An 11,573-nucleotide genomic window follows, 5' to 3' on the forward strand; every position below is an offset into this window, starting at 1 on the left:
CCCCCCCCCCAGTCAATGCAGGTCACCTGCTTGTTTAGATCTAATATGTGGTACAAATGTTGGGCCCGTACCTTGAGCCTTAGGAACATGCATTCATATGCATGAGCTCGCTAGGCAGTGTGAATACAGTGAATTATAGCCACCTGCCCATCTCCCTTGGAGGCAAAAATACTATGGATCAAATTTGGTTTGTCGTTTGCTCTATCCTCCTTGCATAGCAAAAAGCTTTTTAAAGGAGTGGGGTAGGGGTGGGGGGCATTCATGATTGGTTGTCATTCTTCAGGCAATTAGCAGAGCTTGAACTTTGATTAAGTTAATTCTCTACTGAATGACTCCTTAAGTTCTGCCAGGAGAAAGCATACTTGGAAAGGAACAGGTGGTTTCCTTTTCTTGTTGAATAGACCAAAACCGGCTGTGTAAGATACCATCTGCTATCATATATTTGGAAACTTCACGTTTAAGCACAAATGGTTGCTAAATATAGTAAATCGCTATTGAGCGATCTTTTAAAAATGGGAGAAGCTCTCTCTCCTGTATTTTGAATGTTAACGTGGTGTGCAATCCAGAGAAAGTTAGTGACGCCAAAATCCTACTGAATTAAATGTTGCCTAACACTTGCCTATCACTGTCTAGACTGTGCCACAAAGTAACAAATATTTCCACTCAAAATTTTCATCACATTTTCAGAGCAGAGGCAAGCATTCTCTGAGGCCAACTGTAGCTGTTGCCAATATTTAGAGGGAGTGCCTCTGCCTCTTCTGTGTGGGTGTGCATGAACACACTAAAAGCATCTTGTCACGAGTATATGATTCTCTTTGGAGTGGTCAACTTTTTTATAAATGTAAGGCTGACTCATTTATATTCCTATTTATAGTCACTAGTGACTTCTGAATTAACCCTTACATAAGTTGCCCAATGTCTGAGCTCAATTCTGGACCTCTTGCTAACATGACGTATCAGTACACCTGCAGCACAGAATGGCTTCAACTTCTAGTGACTATTGCATTCCCAGATGAATAAATGCTTGTGGGGGAGGGCAGTCAAGCAGATGGTATCCTGAATGTTTTAGTGGATACTGGGGCAGATATGTTGGGAAGGGAACAAGCTGTTGAGCTGCGCAGAACTCTTTTCAGGCAGGGATATATTGAAAGACAAGCTGTTTACACTATTGGTCTAAAAAGCCAAGAATGCAATCTATGTGATACCTTTTATTAGAATCCATCCAATGGCACATACTAGTGTGCAAGTGTTCAAGTTCCCCAAAATTCTTCATGAGGCCAAATGTGACATGAAAGCTTATACCTTGAATAAAACTACGTTGGTCTTAAAGGTGCCACGGGACTCAAACTTGGTCAAAAGGGGATCACATGGGGGGGGAACTGTTGCTATGGAGTTTAATGGTTTTATTACCTCTTGGTCTCATGGCCCCTGGCCTACATCACTTTGACATCGGAACCATGTACATGAAAAGGTTTTAAAATCAAGGCCTGAAAAACCTACTTTCCCCCTTTTTTAATTTTTTGGTAACATCTGGCTTGATAAAGAACTCAAAAGCTTCTGTGTGTCATTGGGTTGATCCGAATAAAAGGATTGTGTTCTTGGCGTTTTATATATTAAAAGGCCATTTGAGGCAATGCATTAAGCCGTGTGCAACCTCCGTATTAGCTTTTCTGTCAGCCTTGAATTCCTGTCCTAGAATCTGTCATGAATTGTGTGCAGACCGGGAAAAAGGGATGCCAACTATGAGGGTGGAAGTAGACCATGTGTGTGAGTCAGCTAGGCTCTTGAGAACTGCTTGCTCTCTGGGTGACTCAGGCTGCACACTTCCTTCCCTCAGGCCTCTGTCAGCTCAGTCCTTTGGTTTGTTGAGTTGTGGTCACTCTTATGTGCTGTTGTTGAGGAAGCGGATAACTGCTGAAGGCTTCCCCCTCTTCTTCTACAAAAAGGAAGGGAAAGACTTCCTAAGTGTGTCTCTTACTCACCAAAATCTAACTGGTTATATTGACTGATATAGCCTGCTTACTTTCTTCAGCAGGTTCTAAATGGGTTTGATGCTCTGAGTGACTGTCCGCACCGCACCACGAGTCATTAAACTTTAGGTAGCCTATGAATGGTCACAGTTCTAGCTGCATTTCCCTTATTGGTGATGGGATTGATAAGCCTCTTCTACTGTTGCTCAAGGGTGGTTTCAGCTTTACACTTTTGCCATGTGTCTACAGCTGTGTGCCCAGCAAGTTTTCTGCAGTGACTGGCCACACACTGAAGCTTACTATGCTGCCTTATTCTCCACATTCATTGAAGAGTCAAGAAGCAGCCCCCTCCCTCAGATGTAATCATGGCATGCTGAGATTCTAAGCGGCCATCACCATCCGAAACCACCCATGCAGCCTGCTTTTATGCATATTTATTCCAAAATAAAGTATCCCTGAGGATAAAAGGGCTATCTTCGCTCTGAGAGCAATCCTAAGCAGATCCACTCAGAATACTGCTCAGGTCTATTCAGTGGGGCTCACTCCCAGAGAAGTGATCCTGGAACTGAACTATATGTATACTTACTTTTAGGCAAATGATCTTCAAGTAAAATAGCATAGTACCAGGCGAGAAGCCTCTAATAAAGGCTTAGACTGTAACTCTGGGGTACTGAACAGTACACATTTCATGGCTGCTAATTTGAGATCAATTTCATAAATGCTGATTGCATTTTAAGAGGCTGCTTTTATGGCATGTGTGATGCTATTAAGTGAACTCGTTTGTTTTTTTAAAAAAAAAGATTCATAGCCTTGACATTAAAACCCTTAGCCTTGACATTTCCCTTCCAACCTTTAAAAAAAATGTACTCCTGAAAAATGAAGATGCTGGACATTTTTGTAATATTTTGTTTTGTTCAAGTGCTGCATATGCACTGTAAATTAGGCTGCCTTTTGTTCTTATGCTGGAAGCTGGCATATTGAGGCCCTTGTTTGATTGTGTGGGGCTCCTTACTTTAATGAGAGCAGCTTCTTTGCTGGCTGCTCTGGTCATATTTTTCCCTCTTAAGTAGTCAATGAAGCCTCTCACTCAGGCTTGTTGTTAGGACAAAGGAGTTTTTATGCTAAAAGCAAATTTATTCCATGGGACCAACTCGAGGGGAAAGCATAATACTCTCATTAGTAATGCCCTGTTTATACCCTGACCTTTCCCTGTAGCGTGGAGGGAGTGAAAGAACAAGAGAGAAGTAATGGAACTTGCACTTTGACAAATGTGGTTAATTCGGAATATATGTGTGCTATCACATTGGCTAAAGCTAAGCTAGAAAGCCAAATAGATCTCTGATATGTTCCTAAATTTCCAGTATTGGCAATGCTGGTATCAGAAAGGATTTGTGTGTGTGTATGCCGGAACGAGGAAGACCCAATATGAGATGGAGTAACACAATCAAGGAAGTCACAGGTGATGGTTTGCAAGATTTGGACAAGGTTGTTCATGATAGGACGTTTTGGAGGTCATTAATCAAAAGGGTCACCATAAATTGGAAGCAACTTAATGGCACTTCACACATACACACACACACATACACACACTTCAACCTCGACACAAACACACATACACATTGCAACTTGGCAGGAAGCTAAAGCTGGAATGAAAATATGTGCATGTTCTAAATATTGCAGTCTGGTTGGCAAAAAGTGCTGTCATAAATTATGATTTACCCTTTAATAGTGAGAGTACAGGGCAAAGTACTGTGCATAGATAATTTTATTGCTATACTGTAACCCTAAACTTTATTCCCAACTCCAAGTGTCTTCCTTTACTTCCTACATGTGCTAGGGTACTTGCAGAAGTGTTGTGGGTTTTTTTTGGGGGGGAGCCTTATCTTGCCCCCTTGCAATAAATTAAACTTAGTATATCCCAAGCTTTTTTTCTACCTGTACAAGATGTGCAAGGAATTTCTGGGCCCTCTAAGGTACAGGGAAGGAAACCGCTGGGCATTGCAGAAGATCTTGCATAAGTAGAGCCGTGCTAAGGCCATCTGCTCATGCTTAACTGGATCCAAGGTGATGTATATGTTTTCCTTTTAAATTGTCACTTGCCTGGTGACTAGAATTCTGTAAGAATGGCCTCAAGGCAACCAAGGAAGAAGGATTTGATGCAGGTTAAATTAGTTTTGCGTATATCCCATTGAAATCAATAGGATCACAGTTGTTTGCCTTATTAAAGCTAATGGAATATTATCTGCATAAGAACAGAAAGCTTTTATCTGAATAACAGTATTATATTCAGTTTTACTTCATTGCTATGCTCTGTGCATTGCTATGCTCTGTGTATAAAATTAGAGCATAACTTCTCCATACTAGTAAATAATAGATACTTAAAAATAGTAGCTTTTCAAGTTTGTTCCTCTGTTCAGAGTCTTCTTATTCAGAATTTAAATTGAGCATCACAGAGTTGAAGGTTTCTTTCTGTCACATTTTTTAGCTACCCTTCCTTCAAGGCGTTCCATGACCCTGTTTAGCTTCTGATGAAATTGGGCTAGCCTGGCCTATCTGGGTCAGGGTAGAGAATGACTATTCCAAGGTTATCCAGTGAGGGTTTTTTTGACTGGTAGGGATTAGTCCTATTCTGACATTCCAACAACTGTATACCATCCTAGCTTTCTTGATGCTTACATACGTTGGGCGGGGGGGATCCTTTGCTGTTTCCACATTTTAGTTTATTCCTTGAATTTGTGTATTTTAAAGACATAGATTAGTTTATTATATATGATGCTGAAGATGGAGAAATTTGAAGTCAGAAGCAGTAGTAGACAAAGGGTGCACTATGCAATGTTCTTGCAGCCATTTTGTAGTAATGATATGAGTAGCATGCCTTGACCAATTTTCTTCAACTTTATAAGCCACCCCAAAACTTTAGGAGCCAGTCTTATTTTTCAGCTTTCAGTTTTTTACATTTTCATGACTGTCCTTTCTAATTATTGCTACCACAGAACTGAATTCTAAAATCCTAAAATCTTCACAGTTTCTTGTCATTTTATAAAGCTGTAACAAAAATGATGACTCATATAAATAAATATGCAGAGGTCCTAGTTGTCATCACAGAGAACCTCTGTCTATGGGGGGTGGGCTGTGGCAGTTACCAGACATTGGATGTATTTCAGACTTGTCCTACCCCATTTTTGCTCTGAAATGTTGTTCAGAATTTAGAAGAAATTAAGTCAGCCTTCAAAAATATTGATAGTGGGCTTGAAAATCATGTACATGGGCTTTTTTGGGGGGGGCTTTTTTTTTACTGGCTCTCCTTTCAACCTTTTCTAGCAATTTTTTTGCTGTGCCATTTTGTAATTTATCTCTGGAATCATGTTGGTCAGAATCTTTTTATTTGGAATAAAAGCCAGGAATTTAATAAGCCTGACAAGAGCTGAGCAGCTTTACAAAATGGGCCTTGGGGGCTGCAGTGGGCTGACCTGTACTATATGAATTAAATGCTTTGATAACACTGCACATGGTGTGTTCACACTTTCACATGTTACTTCGCTATATGATGTTAGACACAAATCCAGTAGTTTGTGATTTTTAATGTAAATGTGTCTTTTCTCTATTCCTAGTAAGGATAGATCGCCATGCAAAGTATGGTTCAGGTAAACAAAATGAAATCTCTTATTATCTAAATTATTATATCTTTCTCTACATTAACCTGACAAAATGTCTTTTGATTTATTCTGTCGCAATAATGAAGGGAAATGTCATATGTTACACCAACTTGTTGCTTCTTAACTGAAAACGTCAAACTGGAACTCTCCAGAGCATGAAGCTTTCCTCAGCTTCTGTGCTGAGACCCAGATTCCATTGGTTGTGGCAGCCTGTAAAGAAAAACTGCTTCTCCAGCTTTTAGTATAATTTCATCTAGACAACATGTTGGGTACTATCAGTGTGGTGACTTAATACTCTTCTGTATAATTTTTGAAAAACCTTCATAGTGATTAGCAAGGGGTTTTTTACCGGTATATGTGCAGCCTGTTAAATATACCAAAATGTAGCCAAACGGTTAAGTTTAATTGTTGATCTCACCTTTAGGTGTGGTTTGGAGATGATCCCCCTTTAAGTCCACGAAGTCCGCTGACTCCAAGGCACGGCCCAGGCTTAGCAGATGTTCTGCTTTATGACCAGTGGATATCAGTGCGGCATGAGGCAACTCTGGTTCCTATGCAGGAGGACCTGTCAATCTGGCTATCCAGCTTGTTGGGTAAAGTTAGAATGCATATTTGTATGGTTTGTAAATTTGGAACAGCCATCCTCCTAATCACTGACAACCAAAGATTAGCATGATGAGGCCAGTTCTTATTACTGTAGATACAATGAAGTTTGGCCTGGCACTTCAGAGGCAGTTACCAACCCTAGGTGCAGTTTTCTTGCAAGATGTCAGAAGCTAGTGATTATTACACTGTGTTCTTTTAGGAAATTTTCAGTGGTTGTTTGGTGCATGATATCTCAAAACAGTTAATTATAATTTATTATTTCCTTCCTAAGAGCAAAAAAGTTCCTGAGCCCCAGAAACAATTGGCTGTCCACACTGGAGTCCCTTCGTACCCTAGAACATATTAAGTTATCCCAGCTACTAAGTTTAGGCCTTTTCATTTCTTCACCCTAGCTATGTTTCTTTTCTTTGTCACACTGACCTCAGGTTTCAAAAGGTGTTTTCTCCTAGCTGCCTTTCATGCAAACATGAGCAATATTAATGGGTGGCCCAAAAAGATCGATGTGAAGAGGAAGAGTTGCTAGAACTTTCCACAGTGAATTGATGCCACCTTTAAGCAAAGCCCTATGAGAAATTCTCTTTTACCATTTCTGACTGAACTAACATTGAACTTCACTTCTACCAAGGGTGGGGTAGATACAATAGACCATTTGGAGCACTGGTACCCCACAAAGTCAATAGATGGCCAATGGCACTGTTTTCAGGCATGCTAGATATTGCCACTTTGATGTTCTACAATCCAAGCTGGAATGAGAAAGTACTGTAGAAAAAAGAAGGCATTTGTTACTGATCTTGTTTGCCCAAATAGATGACCAGTTAGGAGACTGCAGGATAGTTTCTGTTTCTTACCCTTTCTGTCAGATCGTTATATCCATCCTGCACTGCAAGCTGCCATGCCTTCCCCAGCAATCCACGGCACAAAGTGGGTATTGTATAATTTGCCCACACTTAAAGGATTACAGATGCTGCAGGCGTTCCAAGAGATGTAACTAATTTGTTTGCCATTATAAGTGCACCATCTCTGTGTTCCTTTACAGTAGCTATATCTACATAGTGAAAACTGAAAAGGGCCTGAAAATTTCTTGCAGTGTTCTGAGGTGTTTTGGTATTTCTGTACCAAAAAAGCAGAGAATTGTTTTCAGCTGCTCCCGATGGCAAGACAATATCTCATGGACTTAAGTTATGGGAAGATAGATTTCAGCCGAAGATTGGGAGAAGCTTCTGAGTAGTAAATGCAGTTCAACAATAGTGAGTTACCTAGGGGTGGGGCTGATGGGGGAGCTCTCCTTCTCTGAAGGTTTTCAAGCAGGAATTGGGGCATCCATCTGTCAGGGATGCTAAAGCTTTGGCTTTCCCGAATGGAACTAAGGGTTGGAATAGATGGCCTTCAAGGTCCTTTCCAACTCTATGTTTAGGAATGCTTAGGGGTAGCTAGAAATCTTTGTAAAACTTTAGAATCTTGTCTGCAATAGAATGGTAGCTTTTATAAAAGAAATACAGTTGTCATTTCTTACGGAATGTGCATATGTGGTATAAACATACACCTCAAGACACAAACATTTGTGTGTGTATTTGTAAGCTGGATGGTGGTGTAGAATATGTATTATGATACATACTGATTTATATTGGCAAGTAGAATTAAGTTTCATTGAGTTCAGTACAAATACTACAAAATCAGTCTGAGGTAACCAGTTTACCTGCCCCAAGCAACACATGATTTTTTCCAATGTCCAGTCAAGACTGTAGCCATCAGCATACAGAAACAGTTCCAAGAGTGTATTCAAGTTAATTTCTTTCTGGGAGTCTGTGTCTCAATTGTATTGCTAAGAGCACTAAGAATGCTTTTACAAGGCTGTATCTGTTTCTAAAAGCATTGACTGTTTAGACCCTCTGGATTTGAACATTCTCTAAAGCCATTTTGAGAAATAGGTTGCAGTTCAAATAATTGCTTTGTATCTCCACATTTTTTAGTCACAGGCAATAGAATGGTGAATGTGACATCATATTTCTTAGGTCACATGTGTGAGGGTTTATCCTTCAGTTTTTGCTCCTTTACAGTTCCTTCCCAGCCCCACCATTAATTCTTTTTATTGTAATGTAAGGATTGCCATTCACACTGCTTCCTAGTTATGTGTCAACTAGGTTGGTGGCAGTGTTTGGAGGATGGGTTGAAAATACAACAAAAGTGTGTGTGTGTTTCTAGGTTATTCCCCCAGTAAATTCAGGTTGTGGTTATGTCTACATACATCTGAAATATCAGGGGTTTTTTGAGGATTTTGTCTATTTGGCTGTTTTACAGGTTTATCGCTTACAGCGGAACGGTTGTTAGAAGAACTTGATAATGGTGTATTGCTGTGCATGTTGATTGAAGTAATCCAAAACACAGTTAAACACTGTTGTGACCCGAGTGATTTAAGGGTGAGTACTGTTTTTCATAGAGGATTTGGACATAAAAGTTAAATTCCCTATGTAGATAGATAGAACTACAGAAGGCGCTTTCTGCAACTAGGTACAAGTGGTTAGGCTTTTGGCTGTTGTTGTTCTGTGTCATTACTAGCATGTAGGTCATAGCTGCTCACAGGATCTGAATCTGGGAGCGAGGCATAGGTATTGCAGCTAGCACCAGATACCCGTGATACACAGTGGTGGTTTGTACCATCTTTCCTGATGAGTACAAGGGGTTTGGCCAGAGGTATGAACACTGGGAAGTTTGTAAAGTGCATTTTGGCTCAGCTGGTATGTTGTTTGAAGGAGAGGAGGCAAAAGGCCTCAGGTACTCAACAGAGTTTGGGAAGCTTTGATTGTATTATGGGCACGGTGGGCGTTTGAAGTACTAGGTTTTGGTGGGGAAAGCCTGCAGTTTTCTAGGTATTTATTTATTTATTGCTGAGCTGAAACATGTCACTCATCACTAGGTACAGGGTGGTTGATAAAAAAGCAAGGGGTTTGGAACATAGGAGTGAAAGGGACAACAGATGGGCTGGGAGACAGGTCATTAGAGGAAAATGATGTAGCCCCAGTGTGTGACAGAAAGCGGGGGGGGGCAAAGAATTAAAAAATATATGAGGGCCCAATCACACCTCATGTAAAAATACCAGAATCTAACACACAAGGGCTAATGGACTGGACCGGACACGTTTCGGCCTGCATAGGCCTTCTTCAGAAGTCAATCACAGTGAGGAACATATTGGCTTATATAATAAAGTGTCCTCAGTAGAATTGACAATTTACAAGGACAATTCTGCTGAGGACACTTTGGCTAAACAATCATAGGAAGGCACTTTCTGAATCAAAAATTATTACCAGTGAAACATTACTTGGCATGTGATTGCATCTTTGGAGGCCTCATTTTTACTTTTATTCTGTGCCTAGTGTTTTCATTTTGGAAAAATTTTCTTCTGGTCCTTCTTGTATTTATATTTTATATCTGTATAGTACTGTACTATTATATAAGCCAATATGTTCCTCACTGTGTTTGACCTCTGAAGAAGGCCTATGCAGGCCGAAACGCATCAGGTCAAGTCCATTAGCCCTTGTGTATTAGATTCTGGTATTTTTACATGAGGTGTGATTGGGCCCTTATATATTTTTGAATTCTTTGAATAAATACATGTATTTTTTATTGGTAGCCCCAGTGTGTGCCACCAGAATTGTTGAGAGATGAAAATGGCGTGTAGTTACATAAAGATTTGGGATGGGACAAGGTTGAAAAGGAATGTGACACGGAACAGTTGTTATGCCCCTATGAAGGGGAGAACATAAACATAGGAGGAGATGTGGAAAAAACCTCTTTCTGTGTACTTCATTTAGTAGCCCAAAGCAAATGTTCTAAAACAGCATATGAATGGGAAATCATGGTTGTTTATAAATTCTAATGAATCTTATGTTAGGCTGCTGACAGCCTTCTACTGCTTTTAGATACTAGAGCAGTATTCTGTACAGCCTTCAGGCATTGTCCTGATTTTCATCTGATATGCCACTCCTCTTGTTCTATGTTTTGCTAGTGAGATATTTTTAAGGTATTAAAAATGTATTTCCAAGTGTTGTTTCTCCACTGACAACTAATCAGTCAGTCAGTTGTGGGTCACCTTTTCCCTCTGAAGAAAGTGTTTCTGACAACTAAAGCCTAGTCTACACAAACTTTGGTGCATGGTCTATTTATTCCTGTCTCATCTCAGTCCTCAATACAGCCAGTCAAAACCTTTCCCAGTATTACTACTATATGCCCATATTGCAGGTTTTTGTTGTGGCTGCTTTCTTTGAGAAATCTTCTAGAATGCTTTCCCATCCTCACAATTGTTAATGAAAACTATGAATATTTTATGTTGGGATAAAATGTGTTTTCCTTTTTAAAAACCAATAATCTTATAAATTTTACTCGTTTTTTTAGGATTTTCCATTGAGAAAAGTCCCCTGTAAGAAGGATGCACCTTCTGGATCCTTTTTTGCTAGAGATAACACAGCCAACTTTCTAAACTGGTGTAGATGTATTGGGGTGGATGAGACTTATCTCTTTGAGTCTGAAGGCTTAGGTAATTATTCTTAATAACTCCAGCACTTTCTTAGAACAGGGCCATAAAGTGGCATTAGCACTTGTTTACCTTTCAGGTTGTTAATGACTTATGTGTTTGAAAGGTAAGGAATATTTGTAAGAAATAGTTCCTGTGGTTCTGTTGGAGAATGCCTTGTTTTGGACAGATGGCATTGGCACCTCTATGAAAGATATAGTTTGGAAATTTATAGTAGTGGGGCATATGCTTAATACTGAGCAAAATCAATTAATCAAAATAAAAACAGGATTAACAAACTTCCTTTCTATTGCTTTTGGAACTTCATTTAGAGCAAAAAAAAAAGTTGTAAACATTGTCTTCAAGATGCTGGTGTTACTTTTCCACCTGCATTTAGGGGTGTGCACACAAAAATTTTGGATTTGGATATATTGGACCCCCCAAAAAATTGGGATTCCTGGGGGGGGGATTCAATACTGCTATAGTGTTTGGATTCAGGTGGTTTTTGTTTGTTTGTTTGTTGAAATCCTGATTTTTCCCGCAGTTACATTATACCCTATCCAGGGGTCGGGGGGGGGGGGGCTGATTTTTGAGGTAGAGGCACCAAAACTTCAGCGTAGCTTCTGGTGTCACTCTTCAAAAGACCCCCAAAGTTTCAAAAAGATTGGATTGGGGGGGTCCAATTCTATGGGCTTCCAAAGAAGATGCAGCCAACCTCCATTGTTTTTAATAGTAGAAAAAAGCAGCAAAAAACCCAAGGACTGATGTCAAATCAAAACCAATGGCACTGTGGCAATGTCAGCTCAATAAATCCAAGCCGGGGGGGGGGGGGGG

General features: G+C 40.0%; 1 protein-coding gene across 1 annotated transcript in view; it reads left to right on the plus strand.

Annotated features, from left to right (window-relative positions):
* Positions 1-11,573, plus strand: part of GAS2L3 (growth arrest specific 2 like 3) — a 26,524-nt gene that overhangs the window by 3,656 nt on the left and 11,295 nt on the right. The window contains exons 2-5 of the mRNA XM_015424814.1: positions 5,582-5,614; positions 6,051-6,219; positions 8,531-8,649; positions 10,622-10,763. Coding sequence (XP_015280300.1) covers positions 5,597-5,614; positions 6,051-6,219; positions 8,531-8,649; positions 10,622-10,763 — 448 coding nt within the window. The 5' untranslated portion in view covers positions 5,582-5,596. The remainder of the gene's footprint in view (positions 1-5,581; positions 5,615-6,050; positions 6,220-8,530; positions 8,650-10,621; positions 10,764-11,573) is intronic.

Source organism: Gekko japonicus, unplaced genomic scaffold, assembly GCF_001447785.1.
Source record: "Gekko japonicus isolate JY-2015 unplaced genomic scaffold, Gekko_japonicus_V1.1 scaffold968, whole genome shotgun sequence".
Classification (NCBI taxonomy): Eukaryota; Metazoa; Chordata; class Lepidosauria; order Squamata; family Gekkonidae; genus Gekko; species Gekko japonicus.